This window comes from Terrapene carolina, unplaced genomic scaffold, assembly GCF_002925995.2.
Source record: "Terrapene carolina triunguis isolate 2854851 unplaced genomic scaffold, T_m_triunguis-2.0 Scaffold558, whole genome shotgun sequence".
In the NCBI taxonomy this organism is placed as follows: Eukaryota; Metazoa; Chordata; order Testudines; family Emydidae; genus Terrapene; species Terrapene triunguis.
In genome coordinates, this window is record NW_020664909.1 from 12171941 (window position 1) to 12194618 (window position 22678).

At 41.7% G+C, this 22678-nt stretch overlaps 1 protein-coding gene across 2 annotated transcripts in view; it reads left to right on the forward strand.

The window, feature by feature from the left end:
- Positions 1–22678, forward strand: part of EPHA6 (EPH receptor A6) — an 858706-nt gene that overhangs the window by 596063 nt on the left and 239965 nt on the right. For both annotated transcript variants that reach the window (XM_026659017.1, XM_026659018.1), the window contains exon 6: positions 8936–9060. In XM_026659017.1, the coding sequence (XP_026514802.1) occupies positions 8936–9060 (125 nt within the window). The remainder of the gene's footprint in view (positions 1–8935; positions 9061–22678) is intronic.

Here is a 22678-nt window from a genome sequence, read left to right on the forward strand (position 1 = left end):
TAAGGGCCAGAATTCAGATTGCACAGGCAAGCTCAATACTGGCATTTCCTAACTTTCAGGTGCTTCACTTTGCAACCTAAATACTTTGTAATGGCTTTTTAATCTAATTTACTTGGGGGGAGGTACAGAGGGAAGAAGTCTGCAGCACAGACATTTACCACTTGAGATAAAGGACTGTATTAGCAGGCAGTAGGAGAAGGCTGTTATTCTCTGTGAACCAGCCACTAGAGCAGGTAGGGTTACCATCCATCCGTATTTCCCCGGACGTCCTGCTTTTGCGTCTTTAAATAGCCGTCCGGGAGGAATTGGTAACAAGGTTAAAAAGTCCAGGATTTTTCCCCCTCCCCTCTCCTCCCTCCCTCCCTTCCATGCAGAGTGCGGCGTGGCTGATTGGGCGGCTGGGCCTGATTGCGCCGCTCCCATTGGCCTCCAGCAGCCAGAGCCCCTCCCCTGCTCCCCCTGTGCTGCCTGCAGCCCGGTGTAACGACACAAACAGCCCCACCGGCAGCGTGTTTTGCCTACATGTGGAGCCAGCATCTGACCGGCATGGGCATGGTAAGGAGAGTCCTGGGGGGGCAGTCAGGGAGCAGGGGGAGGGTTGGATGGGCCTCTCTGGGGGTGGGGGTGTGAATATGGGGTGGGGGGGCGGCGGGTTATATTCTTTTGTGGTGTCCGAGCTCCAGCAATATCCAGGGCCGGGGGCCCTGCTCCAGCAATATTTTGAGCTGGGTCTCTTCCCCCGGCCCTGCCTGGAGTGGGCCCCGGCGTCCACCTGCCACCCCCCCTCCGCGTGGGCCCCCCCATCCCTGCCCGAAAGAAGGCAGCACGTCCCTCTCCCCTGCCTGCTTGTGCTGCCCGAGTAGCACATTCCTACGCCCTCCTGGCAGCAACTGCTGTCTGCTGCCCCAGGGTCCTAGTGCCCCCCATCCACTAATGGCAAGGCAGGCTGCCCTTCCACCCTAGCCCTGAGCCTCTCCAACGCCCCAAACCCTTCATCCCCAGCCCTCATCCCCTGCACCCTAATCCTCTGCCCCAGCCCTGATCCCCCTCAGCCCCAACCCTCATCTCCCTGCACCCTAATCCTCTGTCCCAGCCCTGAGCCCCCTCCTGCATCATGAACCCCTCATCCTCAGATCCACAGCCCTCACCCCTGAACCCCCTCCTATCTCCAAACCCCTCCCCTTCCCACACACCCCCTCCTGCCCTCAAACTCCCTCCCAAAGCCTGCACCCCCTCCCTTTGCACTGCCTCCCACCCCCAAACTCCATCCAGAGCCTACACCCCTCACCCTCTCCTGCACACCAACCCCCTGCCCCAGCCTGGAGCCTGCACCCAGCACCCAAACTCTATCCCAGAGCCTGCACCCCTCCTGCACCCTAATCCCCAGCCCAGGACCTACACCCCAGACCTCCTCCCCCCATCCAACCCCCCTCCCAGAGCCTTAGTGGGGGGGGGCGTTCTGGGCACCACCAAAATTTCTACAAACCTGCCACCCATGGGATAAGGGTTGGGGCAGTCAGGGGACAGGTAGGGTCCTAGGGGGGCAGTTAAGGTGGGGGGGTTCTCAGGAGGGGGCAGTCAGGGGACAAGAAGCAGGGAGGTTGGGAGTTCTGAGGGGGGCAGTCAAGGGGTGGGAAGTGGGAGGGAGTGGATGGGGCGGGGCTAGGGCAGGGCTCCCCCCCCCGTGTCCTCTTTTTTGATGGTGGAAATATGGTAACCCTAAGAGCAGGATTCTCAAAATCCAGGCCCGCAGGCCATCTGCAACCCAAGAACCTCCCCGCTGCGGCCCACGGAAACTTTTTTAAAAGTTATTTCATCCGACCCTCGTGGCTGTCAGCCGAGGGGGGAGGGAGGAGGGCAGGAGAGATGCAGCCATGCTGCTGGCTCTGTCTGCTGCAGGTGCCACCCCCCTCAGCTCCCATTGGCTGGGGGAGAGGGACAGAGATACCATCACTAGTCGTCAGGCATAGAGGCAGCATCATTAGTTGCCAGGCAGAGTCAGCATCACTAATCCCCGGGCAGAGTCAGCCGGGGCGGCATGGGGGCGAGGGAAAAGGGTGGGAAATGGGCTGGGAGGTGGCGTGACTCATGAAGCTCCAATGACAGCGCGAGGGGGCATGCTGCCTCTGTCCCCCCTCCCCGAGCGCTGACTCCATGGCCAATGGGAGCTCCACGGGACATCGCCTGCACAGAGGCAATGTCCCTGGTGCCTGCAGATAAGATAAGAAGAAAGGAAAGAAGTTCTTTCTAGCTGTTGGCACTGCAGGTCTGTGTAATGAAATAGGGCCCTTTATTTACTTTTTTACTCACTGTCCCATGTAATGTTGGTAGGTTGTGTAGGAGAGGGCCATCTCAGCAGGAGCACCAGGAGGCACTGAACCTGATGGGAGCATAATCCCAGACACACAGGGAGGGTTAGAACCACCCACTGCTCCATCTCTTTAGGGTAGTAGCCATGCTCCTCACCCCCTGCATCTGACCAGTGGGCAGACCACGACTGTGCCTCCTTCTCAGCTGCTTTTGTGCCCAAGATGGCCCAGCCCAGCAACGTCCTTCTTTCAGCAGAGCATGGAGTGTGGGAAAGTGGAACGAACACAACTATCTGATGCACATCTTGCTGCAATCCTGAAGGTTTCAACTGCTCAGTCACTGAGGCCAAACATCAACAAACTGACAGAACTGAAGTGTTGCCATGTGTCTGGCAAACACTAAAAACTCTCTGGCAGGCGAAGAATTGTATAAAGATGTATGACAGTTTTATTATTTCTAAGAAATTTGAAATAAACACAATATAAACATTTTCTTTTCTGAACACCATCTTCAGTGACATTATTGGCTCACTGGGAGGATTTGAGGACTGGCACTGGCCCTAAGGTAAATTGAGTTTGAGACCCCTGAACTAGAGGATGCAGCGTAACAGGGTGTGTTACCTATTCATGTCAAATTCACTCAGAAGCCCTACTATACTGAGAGTTTAGACAAGGACAGAAATACAACAGGCTCTTCCTGAGAGGTAGTGTGACTAAATATATGGGATTTGGGCTGTCCAGTTGGAGAACTGGGCTTTATTCCCAGCTCGCGTGATCTGCCAGTGAGGTGTAAGATGTTGTTTAATATATATAATGCATATATAATTATCAACATCTGTCAGAAGTGAGTCAAGAACTCAGATTTTCTTGATTCCCATTTATTTCTTATTTGTATTTGTGTTTGCTCCTGGATCTCTTGTCTTGCCCCTGAGAAGTGTGCGGGTTTCCTACCTCATGTGTTTCACCCACAGGGGGTCAGGACTCCATTGGAGCGACGTGCATGGTCTTCAGCCTGGTCAGTGAGGGGCCTGGCACAGCTCTTTACTCTCCCCCTTGCTCCTACAACTGCTCCATCAGCAGCTAGGCTTTCTGTTCCCTGTGATTCCCTATGCAATGTATGCTGCTCCTGCTGTTATGGGACATTAGAAGCCCAGCTTGAGAATGTTCAGGAATTCTGGAAAGATGCTACAATTATGCTCAGCAGTGCAGGCCAAAGATGGGAAATGGTGATTTTCAGCACTTTATTCAGGTCTGGCTAAGTTATAAAGTATCATGGGATGATCAAAAGGCACATCTCTGGCCCCAGGGTTTTCCCCCTGTGAATTTGAAAGGCCTGCTGCAATACAATACAATAGAAATGTTAGTTTCTGAAAATGTGGTAAGAATCTTTTATAATGGAAAGTGTTAGGCAACTTAAATATAAGGGTGACTGCCAGCTCCCCCTCTACTTGATCATACATTTATTTTTATATATATATATATACATACATACACACACAAATATATACAAATATAAATAGAGAGATGATATACTGTATGCAGATGAACTTAGAAATTGTTTGTACTTATGCAAGTTCCCCATTGAATTTTGTAATATGTAAGAGTTCTGAAGGGTTACTAGAAGAAACTACTTTGCAAAGATTATTATAACAAACTTTAAAAGTACTATATTTAAAAAAGCCAAAGAGACTTTTCTAGATATTATGCATGTTTATATCAATTCAAAAGAACTCTTTACATACTCTTAAACATTGCGGAATAGAAAACTGGAAAATAAAAAAAATGGACTGAAGGGAAAAAGAGAGCTTTAGAGATCTGAGTTATCTATACCCAAGAGAGAGGGTCATAGGTAACTGAAACAAACCATAAGGAGATGAGTCAATGGAGAGGTGGCAAGCCCCAATTATCTTACAAACAAATCCATTAAAGGAATATTCTCCCTCTTCCATGTACTCCATAAGAAAGTGGATAAAAAACCTTAAAATAATCCATTTTACAACAAAATAAATTCACTCTGCAATAAAGAACAAATACTCATTAACACAGTGCAAAAGGGAAGTGATGAAGAAATGAATACAGAAAGAACAAAAAATCTAGCAACATAGAAGATGACTCACTGCAATTCAAGAAATCTATTACAGAAACAGGGAAATACAGAGACCAGATGGCACAAAGAAGCTTCCATACAAAGCCAAGAACAGCAATGAGTCCAAGATCTGGAAAGCATCCTTCAGCCCAGCACCATAGGCAAGAAGATGCAGTCATTAAATGGTGGGTTAAAAGACATGTTAAGCAAATTCATTTGCATGGCTTCATCAGGTAACTGAATTAAAAACTCTCCCACAGTACTGAATTTCAAAAGACTAGCAAAAATAATTTACCTTTGACTCATTAGAGATAAACAAAACAGGTTATAAATGACATACAGGATTCACCTGCCCTTAAATTTTCAAGTTGTGAAGAATTATCTTTGATAAATAGACAAGATCCACCTATTACTTTGGGGTTTAATCAACTTCTGTTTTTAGCTTTTCTAGAAATGAGCAGCCCCTACAAGAAGTAGATTAATCTCTTGTAGAAAGTGTTATTTTTTGTTGAAAACTAAAGAAATCATAATTGAACTGAACACATTGTTTTGGTTTGTTCGTTTTTTTTTTTTGGTAGAATGAATTTATATCTGAGTTCTCTAAGTCATTGTGTCCCCAAAATACAGAAAGAACCTTTATATGACAAATAGCAGTGTCATCTCTCTCTGAACTTATCAGAAACCGTTAATGCTGGCCTACTTGTTTGTTTCGCTAAATGTAGTGATTTGAGGGATAAAATTTTTTGATGCTCAACACCCTAACTCAGGAATAAAGTACCACAGCAGTATGCATCTTAAATACATTTTGATTTACAAGGCACAATGCTAGCAGTGATCCAGATCAATAATGTACAAGCTCCATTGTCCAAGGTATAGAATTTTCAACATTGCAAGTCAGGACAAGAATTGGCTTGGGAGGGAGCTGAAAGGCACTTTGTTTTCTTATTTTGCTGCCGAGTTATTTCAAAGAGAGAAGGGATAGACTAATCTCTTCAGCCAAGGCTGTGATTTGACACTCATTGGATGAAGCATAATAGTTACTGCAGTGAACTCAGGTTGAAAAGCAACACAAATTGCTGCATGAGTTTAGAAAGTAGACACCAAATAATAATCAACCATATGTTGTATATTAAAAGATGTTTTGCTCACAATTTGAGGGGCACATAGAGAAAAGTATAATAGCAAAAGACGAGGATGGCATCATCACAATAGGCATGTTTGTTGGCATGTTTTCCTCTATATAGTCCCTGTTCATTTCAGGCTGCTGCATCCTTGTTGCAGTATAACAGCTGGAGGTGTTGATCTTACCTTAAAAATAATTGTATTGGGGTCAAATTCTACACAAATACACGTACACAATTGTCATTTTCATCAAGGGATTTATGTCTATCTCTAGGGGAAAAAATAGGCTTATATTGTGTTAATGTTTTATACTGTGTATTTTTAAAGCACTTGTTTAATGAATATTCTTATAAGCCTTCTATTATCAGCATAATTGCTTGATAGATTTTGTTTGCTTGCTTCTTGCTTGCATTGCCCTGTGCAAGGTAAAAGTATCATGGAGTCATGGCTGAGACTTCATAGTTAAAAGTTTAAGAGTTTCCTTTCTAAACCCACTTTTGATCACCCTGCTTCACACAATTTTAAAAAATCTAGTTGCAGTATGACATTTTGCATGCTTTTCATATATCAGAGGAGACTACATTTTTGAACTGTGGAGAATAATTCTTCACAGGCAGAGAAATGGACTCTGTGACCTAACAGGTCTTTTCACACTATTTATATAGATATAGATATTTAGACATAGATAGATAAAGATGTATGTAGAGAAAGCTTCCTTTCTCCAAGGGGGAAAAAAAACCCAACCCTACTAGGTTTTGCTTTGTTTTTATTCTGGGGTTTGATTATTTTTACTTTTTTTTAATGTCACTAAAGTATTTACATGAAAAGTAAACCTACTTGAAAGTTTGTTACTAGAAACAGACTCTTATTTCAGTCTGTTAATGAGACACTCTCTTTCCAAAGCTAAAAAGGGAAAGTGATAAATTATTTCTACTAGGCCAATTAGAGGAGGAAAAACAAAGTTATAGATCTGTCACGAAGCCTAGAAGGGAGATATGATGGGTAGAACCATGATTGACCTGAGGGGAGTATGGATGGAATTAATTGCCATTGGATATTGGAGAGATGGGTGGGTAAAGTTATGAATTATTAGGCGGCTTATTCAGTAGAATCTAGCATTCAATAGAAAGTGAGCAGAAAATCTGAAAATGTGGTTTTATGTAGAGCTGAACTGCTCATCTTAGTTTTAGTTTTCAGAGTGTTTAATTCATTATGTGGTTGTTTCTCGTTTTCACAGTAGTATATGTGAAAGCTGCTGATCAATACTGCAAACAGTTTATTATTGGTTAACATACCTAAATTGATTGGACTGATCATTAAAACAGATCATTTTTCTTAGGTATATTGAATTGGAATTGTTAAATAAAAGATAAATAATTCAGTCATATTTCAAAAACTGCAGAAAATCAGTTTCTTGATGATTAATTGAAGTTGAAGAATAGAACATTTCAAAAGACTCTGTCCTTCTGTCTAGCCAGCTCACCATCAGTAGAGTATGATTTTAGCACATAAGAATTGGTTCGGTCAAAACTCGCAATAATCTAGGGCCTACATTTTTAATAGTGACTAGTTATTTTGTGTGCTTAAGTTTTTGGTTGTCCAATCTGGGACAATTTAAAGGGCCTTGGTTTTCAGAGAGTGGATACTCAGTGCTTTCTGAAAAATGCATTTTTAAGGCATTTGGTGATGTTGGATGCCCAGTTTGGGTCATATTTGAAAATAGAGACTTAGGCACCAAAAGAAAGAAGTTGACAAAAATGTTGTTGGTATATAGGGGAGTAGTAGGACCAACTAGTTAGCAAAGTGAGTTCTCAATTGTGTTCGTGTTTTACTTACAGAACTGCAAGCTTTTCATGTGGATGATATTTATGCCATTGTGGCTGAGGAATAAATATGCTTACAAAATGAATCACATAGTATGTGTTATGTTTCATATAATAACTTCTTTGTGTTTCCCCGGCTTCTATTTTTTACAGTTTTCCCTTCCTCCCTCTCCCTAGGGAAAAAAATGATTTATATTTTGGGATGAGGAAAGTATCACAATCCTGATTCCTGCTTTCCCAATACAGTCGAGAAAAAAACATCATGTATATTTTACACATCAAACACGTAATGACACTGTACTGTACTCCATTCACCCATTGGTCAGAGAACTTGCCCTGTATATACAGGGCAAGTCAAATTTTGCTGCATTCACCATATATAATGGGCTGCAAAACCTCATTGACCATACACTTCCTCTCAATACTGGCCTGAACTCTCCCTCTACCAGGGGAAGGACAGCTATGAGTTAAAGACCTTAAAGCTATAATTAGTATCCACAATATGAGAGGATTGGTGTGTTTAAAGGATAGCGTTCACATTGCATATGGAACATTAATTGTGAGTTCTCACTTTCAAAAGTGCTTTAGACAACTCTGATGTTCTAATAATGTTTTGCTAAATGAATGTTTAATTGATTTACAAATACATTTTATCTTATGAATTTTACTGCATTTGAGTTTTGTGCAGAATATTTCTTACAATATATCTTTTTTCTGCAAGTCAGTAAATGGGTAAAATCTTTATATTCTACACACAATTTATTGTAGAACAAAAAATATAATCCCCAATAGAAATGTAGATTCACTTGTGTTCTAGTCATAGGGAGGAAAAATGCATAAAATGAGTGTATTACAATATGCTTGGTCATCCACAGAATGACCATCTCAGTTACCTACTAAAATGTACTAGGTTGGTTTTGGTTTTTTTTTAAATTTTGCTAACAAAATCAGGAATTAATTGAATTTTTAAATTAATTTCTTTTGACCCAAAAATAAATTTGACCCAATTTATAAATTAAATATAAAATTTACTTATTTATTAAGAAGAAATCTGGTTAATTCAATTCAGATTACTCTTAATTTATAGTTTCTCTTCTATCTTGTTCTGCATTTGAAACTATGCCCTTAGTGATACCAGTGCAACCCAACTGCCTTCAGATTATGTGCTTGTGACATCGTCAATAAATTTATACAGGTGCAATTGATTTGAATATAACAGTTCTGTTGATGTAGCTGAAGAAGGGACAGAATCTAGCACTTCTGTAAATTTTGTTGGTTCTGTAGTACTAACAAGAATAAAACAATAAAATTTATTTTTTCTATAAAGTCAACAGGTATCACTCAGAGCAGATCTTTTGAATAAGGTGTTGCCATTTCTCAGTCACTTCTCAAAAGTACACCCACACTTTAACAATGAAATTACTGATATGTACTTTCAACATTAACTCCAGGTTATAGAGTTGGGCTGAGAATTTCCATCTGTCATGCTCTTCTGCCTACAGGTCACCACTTGTCAGTATCCTAAGAAAGTAAAGTCAAAAAGAGATAAACAGTGTGCTTTCTCTTTAATCCTTAGTTATCCTTTTCCCTTTCAGCACCCTCCTTGATAGGTGTGGTAAGGAAGGACTGGGCTTCCCAAAACAGCATTGCCCTCTCATGGCAAGAGCCTGACTTTCCCAATGGAGCCATTCTGGACTACGAGATCAAGTACTATGAGAAAGTAGGTCTTGCTTAGAACATCAACCAAATAAAACCCTACAGAGCAGCATGTTATATATTGAAATATCTTTATATTTTTTAAACTTGGAAACTTGTTCTCACTTTATTTATCCCATATACAATCATTAGGTTTAAGTGTTAGTTTTGTTTTGTACTGATCTATTTATGTTTTGATTTGTCTTGTTTTATGTCAGATTTGAGAACAGTAGAAAAAAATAGATATGCACATCTCATGATGCCACATTAGTGAGGTTTATAAACACTGTTAAATGAATGGCCCCTTTGACGTGTTTTGATGTATAGACTGCCATGATATTGTTGATATAATACAATTATAACAAATGTCATTGTGATTACATTTTTTGTGGTCTGACTTAGCAACAACCTGAGGCTAAATTACACAGTATACATTTCTAGCTACAGGATTAGCAAAGAACAGAGAATATTAGACTAAACAAAATTGCATTGTTTTTAAGATTAGAAAGAAAAATGAGAACCACATAAGTGGTATTCTTGTCAGAAGTCTGAACCCAAAATCTTCAAGCCCATTTGGGCAAAGGTGCACACACACTTCCCTCACTCCAGATGTAGATGTGCACATATGTAAGTACAAACTGGGGTCTGCTTTTCCTCACGTCCATTCTGTGCACATTTGCACACCCCAGTTTGAAGAGTAGGCCTCGCTACAGAATAAAAGTTTGTGGTAATTGGTACCTTCATGCTTTGAGAAACATCTAGGAGTTTTCAGGTATCTGCATCTCAACCTGCCAAACTAAGGAGATAATAGTATTTCCTTTTCCCTTTCTAAGAAGCACAAACCAATGAATGGAAATGAGAAAAGAGCCCTGAGGAGGAAGTCATAAAGCATAGGACAGGAAAAGGGAGTTATATTTTTACTTTGTAAATATCTGGGCTTCTTGTTTTTCAGTCTGAGAAGTTCTGAGCCTGCAGTTCTGTGCACAGTTATGCTGTTTTATTAAAGCTAGAATTGAGAAAAGCCCAACAATTGAAACTACTCAGATTGAAAAACAAGTTACACTGTTTTTCTTATTTGGTAAACAAACCAATGAGGCCTGGAAAATCCAGATTCCAGGGATCCTCAAGGATCTATTACATAACTTTTCCCATGTTGCTTCCCTATTATGACTTGAGCTGGCACTTGTTTTATTTATCAACAATAAAAAAATCTCTTTCTGAATTAGAAAGATAAATACTATAATCTATTAAGAGATTAATTCAACTGCAGGAAACATTTTGGCTCATTCCACAGATTGGCCATCAAAATTTTAGCAAGGATATTAAGTTGTAAGCATTATATTTACACAAACTCATTGGTAGATTATACTCTGAAGACAATACAGTGTTACTGAGCAACTTGGCACAGGAATCCTCTTTAATAGTGTCAATAGGGCACTAAAAACTAGCACTGCCTAGGGAAGTTGACCTTTGCACAGTAGAGGCACATGCTTCATAGTCTTAATAGGTATATATACCTCAAACAAATCCTGTCCAACCCCATATAGGAAGTACCATTTTCTTTTCTAGTCCTTTATAATGCATCAGGGGTATTTTTCTACTGTAAGCAATTCTCTTACACATGATGGGTGGGAGGAGGATTTATTGCTGGCATATGCAGCAATTCTCCCAGTGGTTATTTTCCCCTTAGTGCATTGTGATAGTCAGTCTACTGAATCAATTTTTTAACAAAGCATCTTTTGTCAATAGCCTACAGGAGACACTCTTTTGGCAGAACTAATTAGAAGGCAACCTGGGAGACAAGCAGGGGCAGCAACAACTGTAGAAAGATTATTAAGGGGAAAAAAGAGATGTTACAACTTTCTCTGAAACATCAGGCATGTACCACTCTTGCAGGCCAGATTCTGGAAAGATAGACCAGAATCATGTGCTGTACTGTGATACTGAAATAGGAAATTTGATTTTATGCCATATTAATGTCTTTGATGTAGCCATGTTAATGTTTTTATATAGAACCATTGTAATGTTATTTATATAGCACCTTTGGAGTACATTAGGCTTTGCAGACATAACAAATGGGTATAATGGCCAAATGCAAAGCAAAATTGTATGCTGAAATGAAGAGGAAAGCCCCTACCCCAAAACCAGAAAATACAAGTCTGGCCTTTACAAAAATCTATTTGTCCTCACCCTGAAACTCCTCGGAGTACAGTTACTAAAACCCCAGAAGAGCAATATTACAGTAAAAGCTGTGTTCTCCAGCACTTTATCAACCAGAAAGCTCTATTAACTGGCATTTCTGATATTCTCCAATACAAATCTTCAATCTAGTAACCAGGACTAATATACTGCCCAGGAGGTTATGCAATTGCACATTCTGCGCTCTACTTTTATGCAAAAGAGGCGGAAGTCAAATAAGCAAGCTGATATCAGGGATTTATTCAAAAAAGCAGCTTCCAGGGTGTGTCATAGGGTCATTACAGATTCAGCCCAATCTCCTACACCTTCTATATCTACAATGATAATTGATGTTAATAATGATGACTCTGAGGCACTGCAAGATCCTGAAGTGCCTTCTGAATCACCAAAAAAAGATTAAATTATGTTCAGTATAGTTTTAGTGTTAAGTGTACTTTTTAGTGATCTGGGTGTACACCATATGCTGCCCATAGTGATATGTAGTGTCAGTAGATCACCTACTGTATAGAAAACTTTACCTGTATATACCTAAGTGCTTCAAGAAACCAACCACTCTGCAGTGCAGTACTACTACCGATTGGATTGGTGAATACTTGTATACTGTACTACTGTATTTTATACTTTATTCATTTTATTGTATTCTAATTCTTTGAAAATTGGTATTCCATTGGTAAAAGTATAACTCTCAGTTAACCGGAATATTTGATTAACCGGCACCCCCACCCACACTCCCCAACATGCCGGATAACAATGTTTTTACTGTAGAAGGGATGTCTAGAATCACAGAAGCTTCCCAGCAACATTTGGTGGTGGAAATATCAACAGTCAAGTTCTCAGCAGCCACTACAAGCCTGAAATGGGACCGTTGTCATAAACGTGTAGAGACTGTGAAGATCTGACATAGGAATGTGAATGATGTTACCGCATGGACATCCTTGTATTGTGAACTTTGAAAATTGTGGCCAGCATTCTGATTTATGCCTAATTGGAGTCCAAAAAAGAGTTGGGTTATGGTATCTTACTGCCCAGTTTACTGTGGGTCTCCCTTAAGTGGAAATACACAGTTCTAAGACCTCAAAATAAGCCGGTCCATCAAACCTAAACTCAAGACAGCAGAGAAGTTCTGTATAATAAATGTGAAGTTCTCACTATGCAAGGGGAAAAAAGTCTTCAGGAGGCAATAAAAATGCATATAGTGATGCATAGTTCCCAATCAATCTTCATTTGCCCCAAATATTGCTATAAAGACTACCGCAAATAAGAATGGAACAGATATTGCAGACTATTCTTAGTTTTTTTTCCTGTATGGTATCCCATTTGCCTCCCATTCGTATTAGAGGGAAGACTGGGTTTTACCCCCACAGACATTGCAGAACTGAGTGCCTCCTTCGAACACTCCTGTATTTGAAAGCAGCATCTAGAACAGGGGTCGGCAACATTCGGCACGCGGCTCGCCAGGGTAAGCACCCTGGCGGGCCGGGCCAGTTTTATTTACCTGCTGACGCGGCAGGTTCGGCCGATTGCGGCCCCCACTGGCCGTGGTTCGCCGTCCCAGGCCAATGGGGGCAGCGAGAAGCCGCAGCCAGCACATCGCTCGCCCGTGCTGCTTCTCGCCGCCCCCATTGGCCCAGGACGGCGAACTGCGGCCAGTGGGGGCTGCGATCGGCCGAACCTGCTGCATCAGCAGGTAAATAAACTGGCCCGGCCCGCCAGGGTGCTTACCCTGGCGAGCAGCGTGCCAAACGTTGCCGACCCCGATCTAGAATCTGAGTTCATCTGAATAACACAGTGTATGACAATAGTTTAACTCTGTGAAACCCTGAGGATTTCAGCAGAATTATTGGATTATTTTTTAATCCTTTTAAAAGTAACAGTTTATGTTCTCTGGAGCTTTCTTTGGTGATTTTTGGGAACAGGCCAGAGAGACATTCTAGACCTCTATAGGGAGTTCTGCATTCATTTAACTATAGCCACCAGGACTTCCTCATCCCATGAACAAAACTTCTTGTCCCTTGCGTGCTTCTAAGATTGCTCAGAAGATATGGGAAGCTTTAGTACTGGGATCACAATGGAATTTTTCCTGTTGAGGCCAAACTGGCATGTGGTCCAGGGGTTTTCACGTCCTCACAGCCTCCGAGAGGCACAATTGGGTTGAAAACAGTAAAATACAGAAGTTTGCATAATGCTATTAAGACCACTGACTTGTCGCCACTTGCAGCCATTGTTCAGTGCAAGTAGAGGCTAAAAGAGCCAGTTCCTAGAGGTAAATGAGATCTGGGACTCTGCTGTTGGACCTTTTTGAGAACTTAGCCTTATTGAGGGAACAGGAACAAACCATCCCGTTGTGCAGAAAGAATAGCAAATATGGCAGGCGACCAACTTGGCTTAACAATGAAATCTTCGGTGAGCTTAATCTTAAAAAAAGGAAGCTTACAAGAAGTGGAAACTTGGACAGATGACTAGGGAGGAGTATAAAAATATTGCTTGAGCATGCAGGGGTATAATCAGGAAGGCCAAAGCACAACTGGAGTTGCAGCTAGCAAGGGATGTGAAGGGTAACAAGAAAGGTTTCTACAGGTATGTTAGCAACAAGAAAAAGGTCAGAGAAAGTGTGGGGGGGCATTACTGAATGGGGGAGGCAACCTAGTGACAAATGATATGGAAAAAGCTGAAGTACTCCATGCTTTTTTTGCCTTGGCCTTCACAGACAACGTCAGCTCCCAGACTGCTGCACTAGTCAGCACAGTATGGGGAGGAGGTGAGCAACCCTCAGTGGTGAAAGAACAGGTTAAGGACTATTTAGAAAAGCTGGACATGCACAAGTCCATGGGACTGGATGCAGTGCATCCGAGGGTCCTGAGGGAATTGGCTGATGTGATTGCAGAGCCATTGACCATTATCTTAAAACTTGTGGCGATTGGGGGAGGTCCCGGATAATTGGGAAAAGGCAAATATAGTGCCCATCTTTAAAAAAGGGAAGAAGGAGAATCCAGGGAACTACAGACCAGTCAGCCTCACCTCTGTCCCTGGAAAAATCATGGAGCAGGTCCTCAAGGAATCCATTTTGTAGCACTTGGAGGAGAGAAAGGTGATCAGGAACAGTCAACATGGATTCACCAAGGGCAAGTCATGCCCGACCAACCTGATTGCCTTCTATGATGAGATAACTGGCTCTGTGGAAAGCGGTGGATGTGATATATCTTGACTTTAGTAAAGCTTTTGATACGGTCTCCCACAGTATTCTTGCCAGCAAGTTAAAAAAGTATGGATTGGATGAATGGACTATAAGATGGATAGAAAGCTGGGGAGATCATCGGGCTCAACGGTAGTGATCAACGGCTTGATGTCTAGTTGGCAGCCGGTATGAAGTGGAGTGCACCAGGGGTCAGTTTTGTTCAACATCTTCATTAATGATCTGGATGATGGGATGGATTGCACCCTCAGCAAGTTCGTGGATGACACTAAGCTGGGGAGGAAAGGTAGATACGCTGGAGGGTAGGGATAGGAATCCAGAGTGATAGACAAATTGGAAGATTGGGCCAAAAGAAATCTGATGGGGTTCAACAAGGACAAGTGCAGAGTCCTGCACTTAGGATGGAAGAATCCCCTGCATTGCTACAGGCTGGGGACCAACTGGCTAAGCGCCAGTTCTGCAGAAAAGTACCTGGGGATTACAGTGGATGAGAAACTGGATATGAGTCAGCAGTGTGCCCTTGTTGCCAAGAAGGCTAACGGCATATTGGGCTGCATTAGTAGGAGCATTGCCCCTTTATTCGACACTGGTGAGGCCACATCTGGAGTACTGCATCCAGTTTTGGGCCCCCCACTACAGAAAGGATGTGGGAGATTGGAGAGAATCCAGCAGAGGGCAACGAAAATGATTAGGGGGCTGGGGCACATAATTTACGAGGAGAGGCCGAGGGAACTGGTCTTGTTTAATCTGCAGAAGAGAAGAGTGAGGGGGGATTTGATAGCAGCCTTCAACTGCTATGAAGTTGAAGGCTGCTATGTGAGGGGGTTTCAAAGAGGATGGAGCTAGGCTGTTCTCAGTGCTGGCAGATGACAGAACAAGGAGCAATTGTCTCAAGTTGTAGTGGGGGAGGTCTAGGTTAGATATTAGGAAAAACTATTTCACTAGGAGGGTGGTGAAGCACTGGGATGAATTACCTAGGGAGGTGGTGTAATCTCCATCCTTAGAGGTTTTTAAGGCCCAGCTTGTCAAAGCCCTGGCTGGGATGATTTAGTTGGGAATTGGTCCTGCTTTGAGCAGGTGGTTGGACTAGATGACCTCCTGAGGTCTCTTCCAACCCTAAGCTTCTATGATTCTATGACCTCATGCTCAGGGCAGAGACCTGACATATTGGCAGACTGTGGTTCCCCACACAGGCTTGTGGCCTCTTATTCCCCCCCGCCCCTGCACCCTTGTATGTTGGGAGTTGTGGGAAGAGAAGTTTTCACAACTGAGCTGTGGGGTAGACAGGGCAGTTGTTGTTTGGTTCTAAAGCTCTGTAGCCCTCACTGGAACCTGGCATGTGAGAGCAGGGGGTGAGCATTATAGTGCCCCTCCCTAATGTATTACTGATAAAGTGCCAATTAAACCCATCCCATGTGCCTGTCCTTCATTGGGCTGCTTGTCCTGATCAAAGGATTATAAGGTTGGGGTCAGTCTGGCAGGGGGGAAAAAAAATCTGAAAATCTCATTCCAAGCTTCCATTACTGTGTGATAGAAAGTTTTCCTTTGCTTGAATACTTCTGTGATATTATCAGCTACAGAACATCATGCACCTGAATTAACATTGTATCTTGAAACCTGGCAAATTCACACATCTTATTTCTAGTAGATGATAAATCATTCCAAAAACTGTCCATTTAGCAACATTTGTCACCTTAGATAAGTGAGTCTGCACAGAGACAAACAAACAATCCATTAAATGTTTGACCCTAGAAATCCAAGAGGTACTCTGCAAAGAAGCTCTTGATATCCCCTGCTTCACTGTCCTAAGAGGTACTAGACATTTGCAAATTAAATATTTTAGTACGACATGCCTGGTATCTGTCCTCTGATTCCATAATGATTTAACACTGGGTATTGCCCACATGCTCAGGGTCTGCCTGCTCACCGTATTTGGTGTCGGGAAGGAATTTTCCCCGAGGTCAGATTGACAGAGACCGGTGGATGTTTTGCCTTCCTCAGCAGCATGAGGCAATTAAAGAGAATTAAAGTAAATGGTGGATTCTCTGTAACTTGATGTCTACTGTTGCGCGGCGAGACTCACCGGTGCGGTGCCTCCTGCTGGTCATCTAGGGAATTAGCTCTTCCAGCCCAGAGTGCCCTTTGCAGGCCAGTGGCTCACCTGTCGCTGGCCCCCTTGTCCCTCCCGGACCCTGGTGCCCCTCTGCCTCAGGGTTCTGCCCTCTGTAGTACCCCTGCAGTCTCTGGGTCTCCCCTCCCAGGGAACCCCCAACCCTCTATCCCCACCTTACCTCAGTGGCTACTGCCAGTCATCATCTAGCCCTCCCACTCACTGGGGCAGACTGCAGTCTGTACCACTCATAATTGGCAAGGAGGGTTTGGATCTGCTGCCTTTGCCTACCCTGGGCTGCACCTCTGCAACCCCAGTACCTTTCCCAGCCTTTAACAAGGCCTGCAGCCTGGGGGTTTTCCAGGCTGGAGCTCCCCAGCTCCTCTGGCCTTCCCCCAGCCCTGCTTCACTCTAGATACCCTGCTCAGCTCCCAGGCAGCTAGGTCTGTCTCTCTCCGCAACTAGAGAGAGACCTCCTTAGCTCCTGGCTCACAGCCCTTTTATAAGGCCAGTGGTCTGATAGGGGCGTGGCCCCAGCTGCGGCTGCTTCCCTGATCAGCCCAGCTGATTGGCTCCCAGGGCCAGCCCTTTCCCAGGGCTGTTTTAACCCCTTCAGGGCCAGAGCGGGGTGACTGCCCCGCTACATCTACACTCCACCATTCTTTCGAATTATAGAATTCGAATTATAGGGGTTATAGAATTTAATAAAGAGAGAGAGTCATTGAGTAGTATGGACCAGGGGAAATTAGTTTTCAGGTGAGATTTTGAGGACAGATGAAGAGCTGTTACTTTATAACTACTTTTTATTAAGCTGATGAAGTGGAGAGATACAGCAAAGCATCGGGTTTAAGGAATTTTGAGGGCAATATGACCTTGCTAATTTTCCCATCAGCCTGAAGTTGTATTGACTTTACTCACATAAGAAATGATGCTCCACTTCAAAATCAAATATTTAAACAAACTTTTCTATTTCTTTGAATATGTGATTTAAAATGCATAAACCTGAATGTGGACAGTAACATTCATAAGATCAGCTCAAGGTAAATAATTTTTGTAGGAGCAATGTGAAGATTAAAAAACTTAAAAGGGATGTTTTTTTAAATATCACTGGGCAATAACTATTAAATGTCAGGATTAGTTACAAACGAACAGGTGGAAAATTGGTAATGAGTCAGGAAGTTTCTTCCAAAGTGCCTGCATACAAGTGTGTTATGCAGAATTTAAACCACTTTGAAAAGTGTGTTTACATATTATTGTCAAAAAATACTTCTATTATAGGAATTTTCTATTAAATTCTGAGGATATGAACACTCAGAATGTGTGCTCAATATTCTTTAAAAGTCATAGTGTGTGTGCACAATAGATTATGTATTCTATATCCTGAGTCTAGGAAAGCTGCATACTACATTAATATACATGGGCTTGTAAATTGCTATTGTATGACTTGCCACTTTTCCAAATCCATAGTAATGAATAGATTGTACAGTTTTAGGCACAGCTCTACACTGGAAATGTTGTAGAGCTGCACCATGGAGGCACTCTGTCTCAGAGGGCAAGAATGCCTCCCAGAGCTCCATGGTACATAGGGAAGTGCTCAAACTGCTCCATTCCTTTTGGGAGTACAGCTTACTCTCCCCCATATGGCCTGCCAGTTCTCCTCATCTCCCTTTTTGGGGCACCATGTGCTCTCTTGGGGAAGTAAGAAGGGATAGGTCTCTGCATTCACTTGAGTGCAGAGACTACAGTTCTGCCCACCCATTACGTGTGCGGAGTTCCACGTCCTTCCTGTTCTCTCGCACACACACTACACCTACATGAGGGATAGACAGAATTTTACCCTAAATACTTTTCAAAACACTTTATAAATGTAGTCATTATAGTGTAGATAAAGGAGCTCTGGTTTAAGGAGGTTGATGTTAGTAAGATACAGTCATGTTATTCTCTTTTGTCCCATAGCCTCCTGCCCTTCTGAGATATCTACACCACATTATGTAGCTCACTTGATTCTTTTCAAGTCTCTCATAGTAGTGAATAGTTTAACAATAAAAGCTTTTCAATTATTCTTTTACATAATTTGTGATTCAGTGAAAAATTTTAGACTTGTGCAGAGGCTACCATTTTGCAACTAATACCATATTTCCCTTACCTACTAGGGTTGCCACCTCTGAGGTACAAAAAACCAGGACATCTGGGATGACTATGAGTCTATAAAATTGGACAGCTGGTAGTGTGTACTGTGTACCCTGACAGATATCCCTCTTTTGAGGGATTATCCTTGGAAAACAATGGATAGGTGGCAGGCAACCCCGTTACCTACCAGCAGTTGCTTTCTGTATTCAGGCTATGACTTTATCTTAGATTTTAAAATTAGGAAGAATACACTTTTAAGCATCCATTTAAAAATATATTTTTTATCATAGCCACATGTGCTAGGCACTTCATAATAGACATAGGAAGAGATGCACCCTACCCCAGTGAGCTTACTGTCTACAGGGAAATGGTGACAGTCATACAGATGTGCAGTAGTTTGATTTAGGTATGTGGCCGTTATAGTGGTTCAATAAATGGTTTTTATGTATAATAAATATGAAAGATATAGGCTAGTGAATATTATTCTTGTTAAGGATGGGTAGCCAGTTCAGCAAAAAGGGTCAGGCCCACACAAAGTTTTAGAGTGTAAACAATTTTCATCTTATTATTTTTAAATTGTCTAAACTCTGCACTTCTTGGGTCTCAGTGGAACCAGAAGTGCCGACGTAGAGCATGTCTACATAGTGCAGCAATGCTCACTAGTGGGCTGTAAATTCTATTGCCCACTAATGTGTTGCACTATATATAGACCCCAAAAGTTCTCCAGTGCATGTTAACTGTAATATGTCTATATGGACCAGCAAATGTGCCACATGTTGGTGTGCTTTAGAATTCACATCTCATTGGTACACATTGCTGCATGCTGTGTAAGAGAACAATATTTCTGCTGCGACCAGAAGCAGGAAACATAAATCTCATGAGTTAGCCCCTTTCTCATGAGAGTTCGAGTGTTTTTGCAGAGCCAAAAATTCTGAATAATTTGGATAAGTACGTGAACTTTTGAACACTGATGTAAAATCAACCTCTAGACTTCCTGCAGTTGAAGATAGTTCAAGGAACTGATCAGCATTCTCACCACAAGCTTCATGAATGTTCCTTGCTTTTTCAGCATAAGGAAGCACTTCAAAACCACTGGCAAATAAACCACACCTTGAGAATTTTAAAAATAATTACTGTAAATGTGCTTTGGGAGATAAACCATTAAAACAAAATTGCCTAGCTGATTCTAGTATAGTGAGTGGTGTTTAGTAGGCTTTTCAATTTCCCTATTCTGCTGTTATTAATGTAGATCCCCAAGGGAAAAACTATATGAGCTTAGATTCTCAAATGAGAAAAATCTAGGTCTCAGCACTGTTGCAAATGAGAGTGAATAATTATGAGGCCTCTCTGACCAGATATCATTTTTGCCTTTGGGAAAAACCCAGAGACCTTACAGGAGCCATTATTAATGACACAGATATAATTACTATTAGGAGAAAAGGAAATCTAGCCTCTAAATATCAATTACATACAGCCCAGGGTTCTATCAGAAAGATTGTGCACTAGGCCTTCTCCATTAGCTGCCTTGGTTTGTCTGTCCTCCTAATGGGTTTGTTCAATTATTTAGAGCTAGCTTCTAAAACTTTGTATTTAATAATAAAGTGGTCCAGAGAGCTATTACTATTATCATTCCTGCTGAAGCAAAGATCTCACTGAGAAATATTATGCTGTTTAAGCAATCCTAGTAGATATTATTTAAAGTAAACATCCCTCAGTTCTTGCCTTTCTAGTGTTCCCTTCTGTAGTCAATACCTTTTTTCTTTTTTTTAATATGACAAAAGCATTGCACAACAGTAAGAGACATAAATGTAAAAAAAAAGTGCATTTAATACTTTTGAGTGGGTAATCCAAAAAATAATGAGGAGTAATCAGCTATTTACATTTGATTGTTATTCCTGTGTGTTTACCTTCCATTGGCAGATTTAAAAATGACTATGACTCTTTGATCATAACTTTTTGTAAGGGAATAAAGGTAATGAGGTGTTTTACATTTCATTTCTGGAACTTTAAATTAAACTCATAAACCTAATAGACTAGATATTCAAATCTTTCACATCTAAAAACCAGTTGTTAGCCACAAGTGTTTTTCAGGCCCCTGCTCTAAAGATTTCGGCTTGAAAAGTATATGCAAAGACAGGTTACAAATCCATAAATACAGCATTACACAGCTAGTTCAGTACCTCAAAAATAGCAGATGATAGAAGTGGATTTCTAAGAAAAGTTGTGCTCAACTTCCATTCTACCCAAACAATGTTAGAAGCCCACACTTAAGAAAAAATAGTTTACAAATAATTTAGTAACACAGCAAGAATAATATAGTTAACTATACTCATCAGCTGTTAGTGTGAAGAGTTCAGATAAATAGGTTAAAAAGTTAAAATATACAGCAGCCTAGTGTCTTTCAGATCACACTAAGGAACACAGGATGAAAAGGACATTTTGGATCTCTGTTAAAGATTTGACACATCAAATGCCAAGAGGAGACTAATATAATCTTTTAAGCAACAGACTAATTGAACAGACCAATTTAGACACTGTTGTATTGAGAACTAGTTTTTATTTATTTTCCTTTTGATAAAAAGGTGCATGGGCTAGTGACAGGAACTCACCATCTCAAAAAATCAGGCCACTTATTTAGGTTCCTGAATATGGATTTAAGAGACTCATTCTGGATAGCCAAGTTTCAAAAATGTTGGCCTGTATTCACCAAAACATGGTGGCGTGTCAGTTCCAGAAAGTATAGAGTTAATTTTATAGTGGCACAGCTACCAAATAATGATTATATAGACAAATATGATTTCTTTCCTTACAAATTAAATGCAGTGTTTGGAGACACCCACTACATTGAAGTCTGCTAAGTAATTAACCTAGGAACTGAATAAACTCACATAAAATAAGAACTATCCCTAACCTTGACCAAAATCTTTATCCTTGAACATAAACCATTTTGAAGACCAAAGCTGGTTCACTGTTTTCGTAAAGCACAATCAGTTTGTTGCCCCCAAAACCCTCCTTCCCCTGAAACTATCGTCATTGATTCATAGATAGAGGCCAGAAGGGGCATTATGATCATCGGGTCTGATCTCCTGTATAACAGACAGTAGCATTTCACCCAGTAATCCCTATGAGCCCCATAGCTTGTACTTATTTCCAGTTTTAATATTATGTCTGTCTAAACTAAAGCACATTCTAGTATGTTACTTTCTCCCTGTGTAGTTTCCTGTAGACTTCATTCAAGTTTCCTCTTAACCTTCTGTCCCCACCCCAACTCCATCTTTCTTTTCAGTTCCACTGACCTAATCCAGCTCTCTTCATACAGGCAGCTCAGTTTGTTTTAGTTTTTAAGTCCTCCCTTGTACCCTAAGCCTAGTGACACCATTTTCCATTTCACTGTTCTTCTTTTTCTGGTTCATCTTCAAACCTCTCCAGTTTCATAGACCTAAATTTGGATTTCCCCTAGGATACCCCTTCTTTTTCCGATATCCCAGTAGGGCCATTTTAGTGACTTGGTATTGTAGAATCAGCTGCTACCTTAAAAATCTCATAATTTCCAGATCTCACCCACCATCATGTGTGCACAATGTGTTCTGGCATACCAGTGACCTGAAGAAGTTTGGAGTTTTGGAATATGTTGACATTATGATGTAAAAGAAAGCGCTGTAGGAACAAAGACTAGAAAATAGGACTCACTGGGTCCAGTTGGTTAGAGCCAGCCAGAGGGCTAATTTATTCAGAGAACGAAGAGTGGGGATCAAATTTTGGGACGTGAAAAGCACCTGGTTTCTTTGGAGTGAGGGAGGCACAAGATTGGGAAGCTGAGCAAGGTGAGACAAGATCTCAGAAGATAAACTGATAAACATCCTGACTTGTCCATACCAAATCAAGTCTCTTCGTTGTCTGAGGTGTGCCTGTTATTCTAATACTTACTGTCAAGAAACTATTCTAATACTTACTGTTAAGAAACTAGAACCATTGTCATCCCAGGCATTTCCTCCCAGTTTGCCCCAGTTC